General features: G+C 37.0%; 1 protein-coding gene across 2 annotated transcripts in view; it reads left to right on the forward strand.

Moving 5' to 3' along the window:
- The window catches only part of GAL (galanin and GMAP prepropeptide), a 113,787-nt gene that overhangs the window by 86,208 nt on the left and 5,587 nt on the right, over positions 1 to 21,992 (forward strand). The window contains exons 1-4 of one of the 2 annotated variants that reach the window (XM_063437670.1): positions 1,587 to 1,631; positions 1,727 to 2,023; positions 5,693 to 5,773; positions 20,900 to 20,954. In XM_063437670.1, coding sequence (XP_063293740.1) covers positions 1,946 to 2,023; positions 5,693 to 5,773; positions 20,900 to 20,954 — 214 coding nt within the window. In that variant the 5' untranslated portion in view covers positions 1,587 to 1,631; positions 1,727 to 1,945. Of the gene's footprint in view, positions 1 to 1,586; positions 1,632 to 1,726; positions 2,024 to 5,692; positions 5,774 to 20,899; positions 20,955 to 21,992 lie in introns of those variants that run through there. The other variant, XM_063437671.1, reaches the window with a different exon arrangement.

Raw genomic sequence — 21,992 nt, forward strand, 5'->3', positions numbered from 1 at the left:
ATTTACAAAAAAAAAAAGAATCATTCCCTTCAGACTTTTTGTAGTAAACACCGTCTTTGCAGAGATTCAATGCATCTTTATGAGGAGATGCTGATTGGCCAGGGCTGTGTTTGACTTGTGCTGGCTCTTCCCCTTATCTGCCTCATTGACAGTCTCTGCCAATCATATGGAGAAGCATTGTGATTGGCTCACAGAATCACTTCTAATGATGTCAGCTGTAAGCAGGCAGACCAGGGGCAGAAGCAGCTGCAGACTTGAACACAAGCAAGATTTTACTATATTTAGGGAGATAATGGGGAGTTAGGGGGCTAGATGGTGGTTTTAACACTATAGGGTTCGAAATACATGTTTATGTTCCTGACCCTATAGTGTTCCTTTAAAGTACTATTTGCCCAAACAGTTAAATAATCCTTGGTGGCATGAGGGCTATGTGGTGGCTGGCCAGAGCTTGCTAGCCAGCTTATAACTCCCGCCCTGCCTCCAACTATGGGCATTGGGTGGGGTACATAAAAAAAAAAAAAACAGGGGGTGGACAGATCACTGTCAACCCCCCTGTCACAACCCGTGATCACATAGGATTTTTATTTATGGTTATTATTATATTTTTAAAAACATTTTTTATGTGGTGGCTGGCTAGCAAGCACTGGAGGTGGTTATTTAACTATTTACCCACTGGCTGCTAGATTTCAGACATCTTGCAGTATTCGGTCCAGCTGAAATCCAGACTATGTTCAGGCCTGTCTGAATTACTAAATCTGGACATTGTTAAATAGAATGAAGAATGTACGGATTTTGCAGTCCAAAAGGTTCCACCCGTAACCGACTGGTTTTGCCCCATTCGGACTTAAGTGAATAACCCTGAGTGTATGCAACTCACCCAGCCATGGGCAGACTGTGTAGCTTGTGTTAGGATGTTGTGTGTACTGACACCAGACACAAACTTTAAGCAAAATTGGTATTGCTAGCAAAGAAGACATTTTAACAGCTGGCTGACTGATAACTGAGGCAAGTGGCACTGCACAAAGAAAAATAATAATTTCAAAAGTAAACATTTTTAAAAAGAAAGGCTGCACGTCTTTCTACCATAACCAGTTAGTGAGATGAAGTGTTTATGGTGCTTTTAGTGACCCTTTAATGTTAGAACTACCCTTTACCCAAGCACAAATCTTAGCCATAACCGTAAAGATTATGTGACAAACGGTGAAGCGTTTATTAAAGAAAGATATATGTATTTTTTTTCCTTAAAGCGCGTCTTTTTATTTTATTGTGCATTGTGGTTGGTGTGAGCAATCTTTATGCAGTGTGTGTTAAGGCTGAATGAATTGATGAATATGTGTGTATTAAAACTCTGCTGGGAGAGTAGCTTAAAATCCAACCAATATATCTTGATTCATAGCATGCTCTTTACATAATTTAGAAATGCAATTTGTATTATTAGCATTATTTGTTCTGCTCGTATGCCATAAACCTAAATAAATGACTATAATCAGCCACAATCTAAAAATATGATAATATTCCCATTTCATTCAGTGCGTGCGCATTGACATACTGCCCATAGAATTGCAGTGCAGAGACTGTAGGTTGTAGCTGTTATCCCTGTACTCACTGTCCACCCATGCCCTCATTCACAGGTAATTACCCCTGTTGTTATCTTTCTTTCCCATTCATGCGGTCTCAAAAATATCTTTAATTGAATTGCTGTAATTTGTGCTCTCCTTTAATGCAGTGACTTGCTGAGTGGAAATGATCCAGAATGTGACGTCTGAGTCCTTTGCATTGCCCCCCTGGGAGGGAGTGAAGTTCTATTTTCCCTGGTGCTGGCCATAAATACAGGAGCCCCTGGCTAGCTCACATAACACCCTTTGGAGATCTGTCAGTCATACAATGCAGTGAGAGCCTTGCTCTTTCTTTCTTGGACCATCCTCAGTTCATTCACTTCCCCTGCATGCCATCTGGGAACACCTGTTGTATTCTAGAGCAAGAGAAACAACAGAAGATAGAAAACTCTACAAAACAAATCAAGGTAGTCAATTCACTCATCCTTCACTTTTTTTCCCTCCCTCCCTCCCTCTTTTTCTCTCTGATTCGTTCTTTGTTGTTTTTTTTTTTAGAATGTTTCCATTTATTTTGTCTCTATACAGTTTTATGTTTGTCTCCTATTTTATTAAATAATACTCATTCTCCCCCTCCCCAAGACTATCTTTAATATTATTTCAGCAGCATTTGCTTAGCAGTATCACTAAATGCAGGTAATATGAAAAGAGTGTTTGTAACAATTTTAGGCAGCATATTACATGTGCACGGTGTAATTCCCATGGCCTTGGGGATTAGGTGTAATTATTGGTATTATTCTTAATATTATAACAGCATAATTAACAGAAATCTTAACGTAAGGTGTACATGTGATTCAAAAATACCTTTTTGCCTTTGAAATGGATTTTCTATTCTGCTCCTATTCACACTTCAAGCAGTAGGAATGATGTCAGCCTTTCCTGTTCACAGATAACATATACAGGGTTATTCATTATACCATTTGGCTATTTTGATCTCCAATTTTAAATTCACTTTGAATAAACCTGATAATGTTTTTGTTGAAACTTATTTTAAAAAAATGTAGGAGAAACTCAGTTAAACAGAGTTTAAAATTAATACACTTGGCTATTTCTTTGGTAAAAAAATGCTTAGTGCACCCAATATTTAACATCTTTGTGCTAATCCCTCGAGTTTGACTTATATCTAACCATATATAATGCCTGACTTATATAACTATTCATATCAATAGGGAACTTAACTTTGGGGAAAGTTGCCACATTCAAGTTAACCCCCAAGTTGAGGTTCTTGACTAATCTGAGAATGCCCATTTTACGACGGATCCAGCAGGCTAATTGCTGCTGGGTAATCCAGCTGAATTTAACACATAAACTACCACAAATTGGTCTCAAGAATTATTTTGTGACGATTCTCAGATTTGTACCAAGAATTATTATAATACTGCTCTTTACTTACCAAACACTAGATTGTAATGAAGCAAAATTCAAATTGCACATTTTGGCCAACACACTGAGATGGAAAAAACATTTAGGTATTTAGCTACAGTCACAGTTTGGCTATTTGAGCCTAAACTAAACGAGAGTTAATAACAAAGTTTATTTACTAAACACGGGATTTTGGTGAGAACAGGAATGCTGTGGATGTATCCAAATTGTTCATAATTATGGAACAAATGTGACCAATGCCTCTCCTTATAAGAAATTAATTATAATTGCTTTAGTTTTATTTTAATATTTAATGAATTTGTTTCTTTAATAACCTATGACCGCTTGTTGCTTCAACTTATTGGCATAACAAAAATTTAAGGTTTTGGCTGCAGTTTTTGACACAGACGTCAGAAAGCAGTGATAGCATACCATGGTTCATGTTTTAGAATTTTTAGTACAAAATAACTTTTGATTTCTGTCTAATCTGTGTTTATGGTTTAAATTACAATATATGTTTGAAAAATATTTTATTACTGTATAAATATTAACCAAAGTCATACAATCACTAGTTATTTTAGCAGAGTATAAATATATTTGAATAGTTATAGATTGAAGGCCATGAGGTTTCAATATATTGAGTCACCTGCATTTTCAGTAATTATTATTATTATTGGTATTTATATAGTGCCAACAATATTATAAAATGGGAAAATTTAACAATAATATTTTACAATATTATAAAATTGGGAAATTTAACAATAAATGAGGTAATTACAACATGTTACAGGAGCAATAGATTGGAGGACCCTGCTCAAATGAGCTTACAGTCAAGAGGTGGGGTATACAAATACAACAGAACATCAAAGGAACAGCAAGCAAACAAGGTAGGAAAGTAGCAGAACTGGAGGTGAAAGTGGAGTGTGACCTTTTAGAAGAGAGTAAGAGACAGATTTGTGACATAGAAGTTACTCTGGGATGCCATATGCTTTTCTGAAGAGATGAGTTTTGAGGGACTTCTGAAATGATTGAAGACAAGGTTAGAGTCTGATGGGGGTATGCAGGCTGTTCCACAGGAAGGGAGCACGCCGTAAGAAGAAGTCCTGAGAGACCAAGAAGAGGACAAATCAATGAATAAATAGCTAAAGTTGTTTAGAGCTTTATAGGTAAGGGTTAGTATTTTGAATTGACTCCTGTGGGTTACAGGAAGCCAATTTAAGGATCAGCAGAGGTGTGAGAGGAACTAAAAAGGAGAGAAAGATCAGCCTGGCAGCAGCATTCATCACAGACTGTAGCGAGGCAATACGGCTTCTGGGGAGGCCAATTAGTAGGGAATTACAGTAATCAATGCAAGAAAATACTAGAGCATGCGCAAGCTCCTCGGCAGCATTTTGTGTAAGAAAGAGGCAGATGTAGGCAATGTTTTTGAGGTAGAATCAATAGGTGGAATCAATAGGCACAAAGGTGAGGACAGAATCAAAGTAACACCAAGTCTCATAAAACCCTCTTGTTTCAACAAAATCATTAGTACAAAGAAAAAAATATCTATCACAATATACTGCAACACTATTATAGAAAGAAAGTTGGCAAACTACACCTCTGCCAACAGACGCCTCCTACACCCATCAGTAATAGCTACCATCATGGTATATTTCTTCCTTTTTGTTTTTTTTTACTTCCTGTAGTTCAGTTTTTGTTACGTTATATTCTACATATCCATATTCTCACTCTTGGTAATAAAGGCCATAGAGCCACGAATTGATTCATCCACCAGCTGGAAGCACCCACAGACAAAAACCCTGAACAAACGGGCCACAGTGTTAACGCCTATACAATGTATTGATCAAATGTATAACCATGGAAAAGTCTATTGCAATCAGAATTTGCATACCTGTTGACTAACCTGTGCAATGATTCCTTTCTGTAACGATTAACGCTATGCCAAAAATACCAAACCAATAAACACAGAATGTAAAAAAAAAAAAGTAAGACGGCAAGCTTGCACAGATGGGCTGATGCAGGTCATCAACTTGCAGGGAGAAGAGGATCAGCATTACGAGGAGGAAAATTAACTAGCTCCGTTTAAAGAGATTGAGTTTCAGAAAGTGGGAGGAATAATAGATGGTTTTAGAATATTTTAAAGACTTCTTTTAGGTATAGAGTTTTCTTAAGTCAAGTATGTGTGTTTATCATATAAATAGCGTGTTCACTCTAGAACCTAAGCAAAAAAGAAAAAAAAAGTTACCTAATTACTATCCAAAATCCCTTTGCACATTTAAATAACAGGAGCTTCAATGGCTATTAAAGTGAAAGCTCACGTGCCCATCAAGGCAAAATCTCTTAGGTGAGTCCTACATTAACAATTCACCTTGTTGCTTTCAACTAAAAGTAAATGAGATTACATACTTATTAACCTTTAGTAGGGTACACATGGGGTGGGCGGCATCACTGTAACATCGCTGTGCAATACAGGATCTAGGTAGATCTGGGTTCTAATTTAATTAAATGACGTGTTCACACTAACAATTTAATAATACTAATAATAGGGCATTTTAGGATTTTAGATTTAAGTTATAAACACTTATATGATCCATTTTATTTCTGTTTTCTCCAGTTATATAGTTAATTTATCTTGTTTTGTCTTATTTTTGGTTGCAGTAAAAACATATTCACATTTATAATATTTCAATATTTTCTAAATTTAACTGTATTTCCAGATGCACAAGTGTACAAGTCTCCTGCTGGTGTCTGTAATCCTGTGTGCCACCATATCACACACCTTTGGACATGTTTTAACAGTAAGTATTTACTATAAATATCAATCTATGTATGTCCACCCTGTGGTGCCCACATACATACTTTCTTTTAACAGTTGTTTTGGTCTACCATTAGTTTAATGCTTTTTTATTGCAACTAAAATATTTTCTTTAGTACCATATGACTTTGCTGGATGCTGTGGAAGTTCTTTGCTCAATTACCTTTTGTCATTTCTAGTCTAGTGTTTTTTTTTCCTTTTATGTGCCATGTTTTGCAAACGTTTTTCAGTTCATAATGCCAAAAGGGGTAATACAAATACTACCTAAAAATACAACCCAATAAAGGTCTGAAATAATTTGCAGAGCAACAATACTCCACTTCATGACCAACCCAAGATCTTTCCAGGTTCTAGAACTTACAATTCTAATTCCAAAGGAGATCATAAAAACACTGCCTAAAAATAGAACCCAGTAGACATCTGAAGTACTTTGTGGATCAACTATACTCCACTTCATGACGAACCCAAGATCTGTCCAGGTTGTAGAACTTACAATTCTAATTCCAAAGGAGGTCATACAAATACTGCCTTAAAATACAACCCAGTAGTGGTCGGAGCTACTTTACAGACCTAGAATACTCCACTGTGTGACCAACCCATGGTCTTTCCAGGTTCTAAAACTTACAATTCAGTTCACCCTAAGCAGTCACCACATCCCAAGGCTGTCTACATAAGGCTGTCACCTATTCTGATAAATCACCTGTTCACTAAAATCAGTTGCACATGGCAGTGAAAATGTATAACGGGAAAATAAAAGTATACTTTTAAATATATTTATCTTGGTTATTCAATGCAGTGATCTGAAGTCACATAGTTCCAGTGTCCTGACCTGAATGATTTACAGCTAAAAAATATCTACTAGTAGGATTCAGCTTCCTGCAGACCAATAGTAAAAAAGCCCTGTAGCCGGTCACCCTGATTTTAGTTGGAAGGTGATGGGGTGGGGCATATGCAAATTTTAGCAACAACTGTCGACTCTTTCACACTATATCAAGAAACAATAATTACCAGCCTGTTAGAGTTAAAAGTACTATAATGTTCAGATCAAGATGGAGTTGGCTAATTTTGCCAAGCTGACTTGACTTGTATTGGTGTGTTATACCACAATTGGCTATTTTTGAATAGTGCCTTGTTCCATCTTTATCAAGCTGCTAGCCACTCTATAAACTGTTAATTGCCTAGTAACTTTTCACTTATGTCAACATAACTTTTGACTTGTGGGATCTCTAGTAGTTTATACTTTATGGTTTTCCTTTAGCAGAGACGTTGATTTATCAAAGCAAAAATAGATGTTATTCCTGGGGCGAATAGCTGGTTAAGTAGCAATTGCCATGGAAACCAATAGATTATCTCGTAGCATTTGGCATTTTGAACCCAAAATAGCAATGATCTTGCCTTGATGAATCTCCCTCCAAATATGATGTGAAAATTAAATGTGAAATCTATAAAAATGTTTTAATTATTAAATTGCTAAATTATACACAAAAATCCATTAAATAGCTGTTGAGTTTTATTATTTTTGTCAAAGAGCAAAACATTTTAAAACTCATTCAGGATCGGGCTTCGTGTTTATCTTGTTTGTTTCTTGTGAATTTTACATTCCGAAGAGTTTATTAGCTATCAGTATGTGAAAGCCAGCAAGGCTTCATAGAGATAAAGTGAATCACATTACACAATTATACGTAATGTTGTTATAGTATAATAATCATTAATCATAATGTTTCTGCTTTATATCTGGTGTAAATCAGGTGCAAAATATAGCTGAACTAAATCGGATTCATCTGTCTTTATGCATTTTTTGTCCTCATTTTGTAGCTGGATAATTTAATAACTTGAGGTGTACAGTTATTTTCACAAATCAAATCAGCTGCGTATTTTTAAATGCACTCAAATCATTTTGCAACATTACACAAAATGACAAATCTCATTGTTTCTTTTTTACTTAAATAATTCAAGATGTTATCAGCAGATTCATTTATCATCAACTAAACAAAATTATTGCAAATTCTATGGACAATGATGAGGTCTTAATGACCCCATCATAATTTACACCCTGAGATCCTGTATCTGGTGCTCTAGTGTGAGTAAGTAGGGAAATATTCTTACCATTACTCCTTTCAAAGATGACCTGTAGAAATTGACACGAGTACCAGACATGATGCCCTCCATTCTTTAAACAGAACATGTGGAAGATGAAAATAAAATACTGAACGCCTCAGGACCAGATTTCCCTATAAGGTCACCGAGGCCATGGCATAGGGGCGGCAGGCACAAGAGGGGTGGCAGGATCTTAGCTTGTTATGTATATTTCTTGCATCACTAACAGACAATAAGCAATTGGGTGGTCAGAACTAATACACAGTATTTCAGTAGGCTTAATGTGTCTGCTCCATTTTATATAGAGCCAAGGCCTGTCAAACATGTTGCATGCGTACATCTTCACAGCAAATAATAGCAGGGGAGGGCAAGAAAATTTATACCTGGGGCCAAATATAAACAAATGGCCTTTTGTGTATTAACCCCTTAAGACCGCAGCCAAATGTACAAGTTGTGAACAGAACAAAACGTAAACAAAACCTGGCATTTGCGCTATATGTCTGTCCAACCGTAATTCACCTCTTTCATATTAACCCCTTAAGGACCAAACTTCTGGAATAAAAGGGAATCATGGCATGTCACACATGTCATGTGTCCTTAAGGGGTTAAACCCCCCCCTTATTATATATCATTTTATTCAGGGGAAACGGGGCTTTCATTTAACATCAAATATTTAGGTATAAAACACAATTTAATATGAATAAAATATTGAAAAATAGGAAAAAATAAGAATTTAAAAAAAATGTTTAGTTCTACGTGAAATTCTAACTGTGACTGTCATAATACTGTTTGCTTATACTGCAATAAAATACACATATTTGTATTCAGCGATGTCTCACGTGTAAAACAGTAACCCCTATATATAGGTTTTATGGTGTTTAGGAAAGTTACAGGGTCAAATATAGCATGTTACACTTTTCATTTTTTTCACATTGAAATTCGCCAGATGGGTTACGTTGCCTTTGAGACTGTATGGTAGCCCAGGAATGAGAATTACCCCCATGATGGCATACCATTTGCAATAGTAGACAACCCAAGGTATTGCAAATGGGGTATGTCCAGTCTTTTTTAGTAGCCACTTGGTCACAAACACTAGCCAAAGTTAACGTTAATATTTGTTTGTGTGTGAAAAATGCAAAGAACTAATTTGAACGCCAATTTTGGCCAGTGTTTGTGACTAAGTGGCTACTAAAAAAGACTGAACATACACCATTTGCAATACCTTGGGTTGTCTACGTTTGCAAATGGTATGCCATCATGGGGGTAATTCTTATTCCTGGGCTACCATACGGTCTCAAAGGTAACATAACCAATCTGGCGAATTTCATTGTGAAAAAACTGAAACGCAAGCCTTATATTTGACTATGTAACTTTTGAAAACACCATAAAACCTGTACATGAGGGGTACTGTTATACTCAGGAGACTTTGCTGAACACAAATATTTGTGTTTCAAAACAGTAAAAAGTATTCGAGCAATAAGATCGTCAGTGTAAGTGACGTTTATGTGTGAAAAATGCATAAAACGTCACTTTTACTGACGATATCATCGTTGTAATACATTTTACGGTTTTGAAAAACAAATATTTGTGTTCAGCGATGTCTACCGAGTAAAACAGTACCACCCATGTACAGGTTTTATGGTGTTATGGAAAGTTATAGGGTTAAATATAGTGCTAGAAAATTAAATTCCCTATACTTTCGGCCTGGGTTGTCAGGCAGGTCCCGCAAATTGTAATTAATAAAAGGACCTAATTATGTTAAATTATTATATACATATATATGTAAAATTATTTTTATATATATATATATATATATATATAATTTTTTTAAATTATTTTTATTTATATATAGGTATACATATAGTGATATTTACATATATACTTATGTATATAGATATATATATTTCTTTCTACGTGTATTTTGATATCTATATATATATATTATCAAAATACAGTTAGAGAATTACACACATATATATATATATATATATATTTTAATTATTTATTTTTATTATTTTTTTATTATATATATATATATATATATATATATATATATATATATATGAAACATGGGGGATGGTTGCACTCACCTGAACATGCTTAACCCCTTCAGGACCGCTGACGGTTCAGGACCGTCAGCGGTAAAACGTGCGTTTGGACCGCTGACGGTCCTGAACCGTCATAACGATCTGGGGCTACTTACCTGATTGCCGTCGGTCCCACGGCGGCGATCAGCAGTCCCCCCTCGGCAGATCAGGACCCCACGGCCATGTGATCACTCGATCACATGACCGTAATAGGTGTCCATGTGTCTGCCTGCAAGTGAAAAATCAAAAAAATAAAGTGAAAAAAAACAATCAGTGTAAAAAAAAAATATGTATATATATATATATGATATATATACATGTATTATATCTATATATACCTATATATAATATATGTATATATATCATATATATAATGTCATACTAAGTGTATTTTTATATTTATATATACGTATATTAATATAAAAATAAACTTATATTTAAATTACACACGAATATATACAATATATATATAATAACTATATATATGGTATATATATATTATTATAAAATACAAATAATATGTTAATAAAAATAAATAACAAAAAATAACATTAATTTTTAATAATTAAAAAAAATTATATATATACAATTTTATTCTAACAGTATTTTGATATTGATATATATATATTTATATCAAAATACACTTAGAATGTAATGATATATATATCTATGTATAAATAAATAAATAAAAATAATACGAAATATACATATGTCCACATACATAATTACATAAATAATTTCATAAATATACACGTAGACGTCAAATATATAAATATGTATATATATTAAAGTTCTACATGCGTATTTATGTAATATTTTTACCAAATTAAGTAATTTTAATGATTGCAATTTGAGGGACCTGCCAGCCAACCCAGGCCAAAAGTCCAGATAATTTAATTTGCTAGCACTGTGTTTAACCCTGTAACTTTCTATGACACCCTAAATCCTGTACATGGGGGTACTGTTTTACTGGGGAGACTTCGCTGAACACAAATATTAGTGTTTCAAAACAGTAAAACATATCACAGCGATGATATTGTCAGTGAAAGTGAAGTTTTTTGCATTAATCACACACAAACAGCTCTTTCACTGAGGATATTATTGCTGTGATATATTTTACTGTTCTGATACACTAATATTTGTGTTCAGCGAAGTCTCCTGAGTATAACAGTACCCCACATGTAGAGGTTTTATAGTGTTTGTGAAAGGGTCAAATATAAGGCTTGATTTTACTTTTTTTTTTTTATTGAAATTTGTCAGATTGGTTAGGTTGCCTTTGAGAGCGTATGGTAGCCAAGGAATGGGAATTAGCCCCATGATGGCATACCATTTGCAAAAGAAGACAACCCAAGGTATTGCAAATGGGGTATGTTCAGCCTTTTTTAGTAGCCACTTAGTCACAAACACCGGCCAAAGTTAGCGTTTTTTGCATTTTTAACACACAAACAAATATAAATGCTAACTTTGGCCAGTGTTTGTGACTAGGTGGCTACTAAAAAAGACTGGACATACCCCATTTTGAATACCCTGGGTTGTCTACTTTAAAAAATATGTACATGTTAGGTGTGTTTCGGGGATTTATGACAGATAACGGTGTTACAATGTCACTATTGATACATTTAAAATATATATATATTGAAACAGCAATTTCCTACTTGTATTTATAGGCCTATAACTTGCAAAAAAAAAGCAATAAAGCATGTAAACACTGGGTGTTTTTAAACTCGGGACAAAATTTTGAATCTATTTAGCAGTTTTTTTCATTAGCTTTTGTAGATAAGTAAAATATTTTTCAAGTAAAAGTCCAAAAACATGTTTTTTTTAAAATTTTTCACCATATTTTATTACCAAACTGCTCTGGTCCTTAACGTACAAACATCGCAAAAACAGGCCGGTCCTTAAGGGGTTAAATGGGGTGCTGCTTGTGTATTGTTTATTATATATATATATATATATATATATATATATATATATATATATATACTTAGATCATATATATGTATATATATATATATAATACAAACTGCAAATATCCCGCACTCAATGTACCGGTCTTGTGCTTGCCTCGGTGCTGCCTCAGCCTTCAATATATACAGATGAAAAGAGTGCACTCGAAAGGTCTTCTTAAAGATATAAACAATTTATTGTGCCAAACTTCAAAGACATACAGGTCGACGTTTCAGTCCTCGTGGGACTTTTTTCAAGACAATGAAAGGCGGAAAAAAAGTGATTTAAATATACCTTGCAGGTGATTTGATTGGAGAGTAGGTTATATGAAAGAGAGGCTGTGCAAACGTGAAAAGTGATTACTCAACTTTGAAATAGGGATTAACCCCTTAAGTGCCTAATAGAAAGGCCTGAAAGTGAGTGTGGTTACGGCCAAATATCTAATAATCTGCACTCGCAGACATATTAAAATTCAAGAATAAGAAATATCGAAGCCACCTTAAATTGACAAAATATTTAAGACTCTATTTGAATATTTAAACCTCTATTTGAATATTTAAACAAATTTGTTAAACGAAGTTAAACAATGCCTTACGGTTGCTACATTTTTAAACAATAACATAAGGTGGCTACGTTTTTAAATTGGAATTCCAAGTGCCAAGTGGTTGCAGACCTAATTATAGATACATTGTGGAAAAACTTCAAAGTATATTTGAATAACCCTAGGGATACTATGTATATACTTAATTGTATTACAAATTAACGGCCATACAGTCTATGGAGTATAACAGGAGCATCCATAAGCTAACATACCTAGCTAAATAAAAATTAATGTATGATTGATTTAACAAAAAGTCTCATGAATTAATCACCAATAATGGTTTTTCTGTGACCTTTAGTACAGATATATATCAATTACTATTATTTACGAAACTGTGGCCTCTTTATCTTTTCGGGATAAAGCAGCTGAGTGGGTTGATCTCATTAAGTCCCCCCGGGGACAAAGTTCCTAATGTGAAGATCCAAAAGGCTTCTCTTTGAAGAAGTAGGACATCTCTGTCACCCCCCCTGTTCGGGGCCGGAACATGTTCAATGCCCATAAATTTCAATGTGGGCAGTGTATGCCCTATTTCCAGAAAATGTTTGGCTATGGGGGTGGTTGCTATGCCGCTGGATAACGCAGTCCTGATGGTAGATCTGTGTCCCCTCATGCGCTCCCTGAGGTCATTGGACGTTTTGCCGATGTACATGAGTCCACATGGGCAGGTGATGCGATAGACTACGTGTGTAGTGGTGCACGTAATCCTTTGCCGTATCCTGTATTCTTTACCTGAGCGAGGGTGGTAAAACGCTTTGCCCGGGGTCATACTATTGCAAGCCATGCACTTCAAACAACGATAACAGCCTGGATTTTGAACAGACTGATGCGCCATAGATGTATCTGTATGAACCAGATAATCTCTCAGGTTCCTGTTTCTCCTATAACTAATCATAGGGGTATTCTGGAATATCGTCGGTAGTGTCTTGTCTTTTTTAAGAACCTCCCAGTTGTGTCTTATTTTCTGGGACATCTCGCCTGATAGTGAATGGAACGTTTGGGGGAAGATCATTCTATTTTGGTTGCTTTTAATTTTAGGGCCATCAGTGTAGTTTTTGAGTGCTTTTGAATATGCACACTCCAGCATCTGTCTTGGATATCCACGTTGTGAAATTTTTTCAAACATTTCTTGTACCTGGTTTGCTGCTTTTATAGAATCAGAGTTGTTCCTCCGTATTCTCATAAATTGAGATACCGGTAAAGATTTTATGAGGTTGGGTGGATGGTGACTACTGGCGTGTAGTAACGTATTGCGGTCAGTTTCCTTTGCAAATAAAGTATACCCCAGTTTGTTATTTTCTATAAAGATACGAAGATCCAGAAAGTCGATTTGTTTGTTGTTAATTTGATGGGTAAGTCTTACTGGTGAATCCAATTGATTCAGTGACCATATCATGTCATGTAGACTTTGTTCCTCACCCGTCCATATGATGAACACGTCATCGATATATCTCAGGTATTTCAGAATATGATGTCCATATTTTTGGAGAATGTGTACCTGTTCATATGTATGCATGTATGCATTAGCATACATGGGTGCCATGGGGGCACCCATCGATGTCCCGGATATTTGTATGTAGAATGCTTTTTCAAATCGAAAATAATTGAGTGTAAGACATAATTCCAATAATTCAAGTATATATTCAATCGGGGGCTCTATACGTTCTTGGTACTGTGTTAGTACTTGGCGCATCGCCTGGATTCCCTCCTCGTGGGGAATTATGGTGTATAAACTGCTTACGTCGATGGCTGCTAAGTAAACTCCTTGTGGGGGGAGTTCTATAGAGTTTAAGGCTGCTATGACTTGCGCCGAGTCTTTGACATAGGTAGGTAATGACATTACCGGTTTTTTAAATTTTGTGTCTAACCATTTCCCTATGGGTTCTAGCAATCCCCCGATCGCCGATACTATCGGTCGTCCTGGTGGGCGCTCCAGGTTTTTGTGAACCTTAGGCACTGTGTATATGATCGGGCACCGAGGGTGGGTTTCAAATAAGTACTCATATTCCGTAGTGGTGAGGAAACCTGCTTCTAAGCCCCTTTGCAGTGTCTGTTGAACAACTTTACTGAATTCATAGGTGGGATCTATTTGTGTGTATTCATAGACTCTGGTATCCTTTAGTTGTTTAAGGATTTCCTCCTTATAGTCGTCATATTGTTGGACGACTATAGCGCCCCCCTTGTCCGCTGGACGTATGGTAATGGACATATCTTTAGCCAGGCTGTTTAAGGCTTCTCTTTCCTCTTTAGATAAATTCGGGCGTCTTTGGTTCCGGGTAGTTGTAACCTTCATTGTATCAAATTTTAACATTTGTGAAAATGTTTTTAATGTAGGGTTTAAGTTGGAGGGGTCAAAGGTACTTCTCATTTTAAACTTTTCGCTGTTCTCCTCAATTTGATGTTGTTGATTAGAATTTTTAAAGAAATCTGCTAAACGGAGTTTTCTGTTAAATTGAAATTGCTCAATTTCCCATTGGAATTTGTTAATATTGGCAGTCGGAACAAATGAAAGTCCTTTATTTAGAAGCATAATTTCTGTAGTGGTGAGGTTTCTAGTGGATAGATTAATGATAGGGTTAACTAGCGTCTCCTTGGCGGTCGTCCCCTGTGTCCAGTGCCTTTTCCCTTTCTGTCCCCTCCTGGTATAGTTTTGATGTTTGGGGGGCGCTCTGTGCCTTGGTGGTTCCCACTTGTTGTTTCTCTCACCAGGCCAAGTCCCGGTTCTAAAAAAGACGTATTATATGATGCTGTGGTATTAGAGTAAGCTCCCTCTCTTTGCGAATCCTTATAGTCAGAGTCAGATGCCGACTCTCCAGAGGTAAAGTCGACAGTAGATGCAATGGGTTTTCTAATTCTAGGCTTGTAGGTTCTATATGCGGGTCTGGTGTTATCTCCTGATAGCCACCTGTATACTCTATGCTCTGAGTAATCTGCTTGTACTTTGGTAAGTTTTTCTCTTTTAAACCTGACCAAGTCGTTTTTATATTGTTTCAGGTCTTCTGTTAGTTTCTGAATCAATGTGTCACAGTTGGGTGCTGTAATAGTAGTTGTATGCAATACTTCATAATTTGAGATTTTAAATTTAGTGATTTTTAGTTCACGACCTACCTCCTCGATCACCACCAGCATCAGGTCCAGGGAACACTTGTTTAGTATACCAATCCACTTCCGACACACTTCAGGGTTGTTTCTTCCAATCAATTGGATTCACCAGTAAGACTTACCCATCAAATTAACAACAAACAAATCGACTTTCTGGATCTTCGTATCTTTATAGAAAATAACAAACTGGGGTATACTTTATTTGCAAAGGAAACTGACCGCAATACGTTACTACACGCCAGTAGTCACCATCCACCCAACCTCATAAAATCTTTACCGGTATCTCAATTTATGAGAATACTGAGGAACAACTCTGATTCTATAAAAGCAGCAAACCAGGTACAAGAAATGTTTGAAAAAATTTCACAACGTGGATATCCAAGACAGATGCTGGAGTGTGCATATTCAAAAGCACTCAAAAACTACACTGATGGCCCTAAAATTAAAAGCAACCAAAATAGAATGATCTTCCCCCAAACGTTCCATTCACTATCAGGCGAGATGTCCCAGAAAATAAGACACAACTGGGAGGTTCTTAAAAAAGACAAGACACTACCGACGATATTCCAGAATACCCCTATGATTAGTTATAGGAGAAACAGGAACCTGAGAGATTATCTGGTTCATACAGATACATCTATGGCGCATCAGTCTGTTCAAAATCCAGGCTGTTATCGTTGTTTGAAGTGCATGGCTTGCAATAGTATGACCCCGGGCAAAGCGTTTTACCACCCTCGCTCAGGTAAAGAATACAGGATACGGCAAAGGATTACGTGCACCACTACACACGTAGTCTATCGCATCACCTGCCCATGTGGACTCATGTACATCGGCAAAACGTCCAATGACCTCAGGGAGCGCATGAGGGGACACAGATCTACCATCAGGACTGCGTTATCCAGCGGCATAGCAACCACCCCCATAGCCAAACATTTTCTGGAAATAGGGCATACACTGCCCACATTGAAATTTATGGGCATTGAACATGTTCCGGCCCCGAACAGGGGGGGTGACAGAGATGTCCTACTTCTTCAAAGAGAAGCCTTTTGGATCTTCACATTAGGAACTTTGTCCCCGGGGGGACTTAATGAGATCAACCCACTCAGCTGCTTTATCCCGAAAAGATAAAGAGGCCACAGTTTCGTAAATAATAGTAATTGATATATATCTGTACTAAAGGTCACAGAAAAACCATTATTGGTGATTAATTCATGAGACTTTTTGTTAAATCAATCATACATTAATTTTTATTTAGCTAGGTATGTTAGCTTATGGATGCTCCTGTTATACTCCATAGACTGTATGGCCGTTAATTTGTAATACAATTAAGTATATACATAGTATCCCTAGGGTTATTCAAATATACTTTGAAGTTTTTCCACAATGTATCTATAATTAGGTCTGCAACCACTTGGCACTTGGAATTCCAATTTAAAAACGTTAACCTTATCTTAATAACCTTATGTTATTGTTTAAAAATGTAGCAACCGTAAGGCATTGTTTAACTTCGTTTAACAAATTTGTTTAAATATTCAAATAGAGGTTTAAATATTCAAATAGAGTCTTAAATATTTTGTCAATTTAAGGTGGCTTCGATATTTCTTATTCTTGAATTTTAATATGTTTAAATTGTTTAGATTATTAGATATTTGGCCGTAACCACACTCACTTTCAGGCCTTTCTATTAGGCACTTAAGGGGTTAATCCCTATTTCAAAGTTGAGTAATCACTTTTCACGTTTGCACAGCCTCTCTTTCATATAACCTACTCTCCAATCAAATCACCTGCAAGGTATATTTAAATCACTTTTTTTCCACCTTTCATTGTCTTGAAAAAAGTCCCACGAGGACTGAAACGTCGACCTGTATGTCTTTGAAGTTTGGCACAATAAATTGTTTATATCTTTAAGAAGACCTTTCGAGTGCACTCTTTTCATCTGTATATATATATATAATATATATGATCTAAGTATATTTTATTTGTAACTGTAATTTTTTTTTTTTTAACTAATATTTTATTTTTATTACAGGAGAGGGGGCAGAGACAGTGTCAGCCAGTGATTTCACATCACTGGCTGACACACAGCATCAGTGATCACAGTGACTGCCTGTCACTGTGATCACCTCCTGCAGATTGGGTAATTGACCACAGGGGGGAGTGCCTGGGTGGTACAAGCACTACCCCCTACCAATCTGCAGGGGGATCATTGCGCTTGTTACATGTATCAGCCATTAGGCTGACACATGTAACACTGATCGCAGTGACAGGCTGTCACTGCGATCAGAGCACTCTGAGATCGCAGTGACAGCTTGTCACTGCGATCTCAGACAGTGCAGATCGCGGTCACTGACCCCAGGGGGACTGCCTGGGGGGCCAGGTATGTTCCCCGACCGCGATCTGCACAGGGGAAAGCCGCCAGCCACGTGTGTCAGCCGATTTCAAATCGTCTGACACACAGAAAATACTGAGACTGCAGATCGCGGTCACCGGCCACAGGGGGGGTTGCCTGGGGGGCATCCCCCCGACCGCGATCTGCAGCGGGCGATTAGCGCCAGCCACGTAGGCGGCCATTATAGCGAGGGCGTACTATTACGCCCGCCTGCGTTTAGAGCCGGCTCCTGCAGGGCGTAATAGTACGCCCTCCGGATTTAAGGGTTTAAACTGACAAGTATTAGTGTGGATGGTCCTTCTTACGTGGTGGATGCTGCTGGTTTTGCAAGGTGCGTATCCTCTATCTGTATGACAGAGCATTCAAAGAGGTCCATGCATGCCTCAGAGACACAGAATCTATTTCCCGCCAGCTTCAATGACACCTGCGTGTAATGAATGTCATGATTAATGTCTTATATCACAGTGGGGTCAATGGTAAACACTTACATCATACACACTGATTATGTCCTGTAGGCCTCGGCAGCCCCAGAAACCACAGTACAACACAATATCTCCGTGAGCAGGTCCAAGCCGGGAGAGCATTTAGAGTACAGTGAACCAGGCCATTCACAAACCTACAAAGTGCCAACTTTGCAAGCACCCTGCACAATTCCGATCTGCCAACACACTCATACAATACTGTGCACAAACATCCCAACTTTCCCATTACCCCCTTTTCCAGCCCTCCTATGAACAATAGTATGTTGCAAACTTCAACTTGGACATTTATCAATGAATTTTTGTTCTGCAAATGTATACATACTGTGTGCATATCCATTTCATTCTAACAGAATGTAAGGTATAATGTTCAAGAAACACAATTCACTTGCTGCTTGAAATCGATTTTCTGTCTATGTTGATTGATTCAAAGCTTTCCTATGGGGACAATAACAGAGGGACACTATAGTGTTAGGAATACAGTTTTATATTCCTAACACTATAGGAATATAAAATCCATTACAAACTACGGGAGACAGTAAAACGTTTGGTAGATGCTATATACCAGTCACTAATAGTCAAGTTTGGTAACATGGAAACAGACGGTAGTTGCTGATGTTAACAAATACCATTTTAGCAACTATTATTTTTTCAGTCGCGAATTGCGACAAGCTTAAAGAAAGTGTATAAACCCCCAATAATGTAAATCGGCTTCTCATCTCGCAGCAGCACAATGAATAAAGAAAAAAAAATGAGAAAAGATGCTATAGTAAGTGTCTAGAATGCATGATTTGATCCAGGCTGCCAGTGAATGGGATTATAAAAGTACCTTATGTCAGTGTGACTCTGGCACAAAATTTCCTTTATTAAAAAGGGTGAAGTTTAAGGTGGACAGTGAACAGTATAGAGCAGCTGCTACCTCTCCAATATAAAGATGTATTCTGCAAAGATGAGAGCTGCACTTGAGGAGTTTTATATAATGTTTTGCAATTATAATCAGAATTGTGAGCTATATAGACATGGTTCATAGCAGCCCAAAAAAGTATGTTACGAAGGATTTCTCTCTTGCAGCCTTCTTGATTTTATTACATATAAATTTCAATGCTGACAATCTTGGTCCAATCCAATGGTTATCATACAGAATCGCAACACTCAGCCAACCAGATGCTTCTCATAGAGAAACATTGAGGACTTATGGCGAATGCATGATATTCGCATGCTCAGCCAATCACCAGGGGGTTCCCTGGGTGCTGCTCCACTAATAACAATGGATGACTGGAAGCTACTAATACCTATAGGGAGAGGTATTAGCAGTAGAAAGAGGGAAGTGCTCATGCCATTGTACAGAACACTGGTGAGACCTCACTTGGAGTATTGTACGCAGTACTGGAGACCATATCTCCAGAAGGATATTGATACTTTAGAGAGAGTTCAGAAGGGCTACTAAACTGGTTCATGGATTGCAGGATAAAGCTTACAAGAAAAGGTTAAAGGAACTCAACATGTATAGCTTGGAGGAAAGACGAGACAGGGGGATATGATAGAAACAGGAGGAGACTATATTTAAAAGAAGAAAAACTACCTCAACAAGAGGACATAGTCTTAAATTAGAGGGGCAAAGGTTTAAAAATAATATCAGGAAGTATTACTTTACTGAGAGGGTAGTGGATGAATGGAATAGCCTTCCAGCTAAAGTGGTAGAGGTTAACACAGTGAAGGAGTTTAAGCATACGTGGGATAGGCATAAGGCTATCCTAACTATAAGATAAGGCCAGGGACTAATGAAAGTATTTAGAAAATTGGGCTGACTAGATGGGCCGAATGGTTCTCATCTGCTGTCACATTCTATGTTTCTATGTTTCTCTCTGCTCTCTGTCTGAGAGCGATTAACTGATTCTCAGAAGAGCTAAAGGAAGTTCCTGCTTAGGAGCTTCTGGTTCTCCACCATCAATAGTGGAGATGGGGTGCGGGGCCCAGCCTGTCACCATTGTGAGCTGTAGTGGTTATGGTACTTGGAATGTTCCTTTAAGTATTCTCTAATTTTTCGGTATTTGCAGGGGGAGGGGGTGTTTATGAGAAGTGTGATATAGATAGCATGTTACATATTAATAAAATATGCAAACAGTTACACACACTAGCAGTTATAAATATTCTGATCTTTTTTTCATATGTTTAAAAACTGGTGAAAATTATCTCTTTTCTATACGAGAAGATTGCTTGACCCACTTGCTATGAATGTTACAGTTGTATTTATACTTTATTAAGAGAAGCCTTGCTGTATTTTCACATTAAGTGCTTATTACTGTTAGAATGGAACAGTTTATACAATGGTCTTTTGTTATTCATACTTCATGGAAATATAATCACAATGAGCTTTCTTCAAATGTAAACCTTATTTTTCTTTCTGTAGGGAAAAGAAAAACGTGGCTGGACACTAAATAGTGCAGGTTACCTCCTAGGACCACGTAAGTCACATGACCTGTGAGATTTTAAGAACCTTTAGAGTACAAACAGTCAAACTTTGATCCCAGTTACTGCAGAACTACAACTTTCTTGGTGCTTTGCCAGACTTGAGAATGACAAAGCATTTGGCTTCGCCCCATTTGTCTTAGAGTAATTGGTAGATGTAATGGGGTTTATGTGCTTAAAATATTAGAATATAATTACTGTAAAGCCCTATAAACTTCGGCAATGATAAACAATACTGAATGACAGGCGGTTTAACATTGCATTTCATACTCCATGATCCCCAACCCATTTTTTCATAAAATAGTTTACAAAAGCAGGTGGTTCTGCATTGTTTTTGCTTTTCTTCTTTGTCTATCGCCTTATGTGGGATTGCCACATTTAAGAATATCGAATTAGGTCACTTTCTACTAAACACATTTACACACACAAACACACACAATCATGTACATATAAGCACACACAAGATACACACACAAATAACCACAAACATACACACATACTCATAGACACACACATATAATCACATACATTCCCACATAAATAATCAGGCATACACACACATAATCACAGACATACACAGACCCATTATCACAGATTAAGAAACAGAGCATAGACAAAAAATACAGCTTTAAATTTTACAAGGCTACTTGAAATCATATATATTAGCAAATAAATATGGGGATTTAGTTACACTATATGGTCATATTGTGTTACGCCCACCACTCTGTCACAGTACCTCAATATCGGTGGGTCTGAAACGGGGCTATGGTCCCCTAGTTGGGACAGTCACGTCAGCAGATTCCAGGTGGGACATCCGAGATTCCAGAAGACTGCAATTCTAGGACAAGCTAAGATACTTTGCAGAACCCCCAGACTCACAGGCTTCTGGTAGAGGACCAGAGAATGAGGAACACCAGAGAAAGAGGAATACACAAAAATACCAAAGTAATTTATTTATTTACTTATACAAAGACCATGCAGAGATTCATCCCTAAAAAAACAAAACTTAAAGGGCATCTCATAGCTGGCATATC

This window comes from Pelobates fuscus, chromosome 12, assembly GCF_036172605.1.
Source record: "Pelobates fuscus isolate aPelFus1 chromosome 12, aPelFus1.pri, whole genome shotgun sequence".
Classification (NCBI taxonomy): Eukaryota; Metazoa; Chordata; class Amphibia; order Anura; family Pelobatidae; genus Pelobates; species Pelobates fuscus.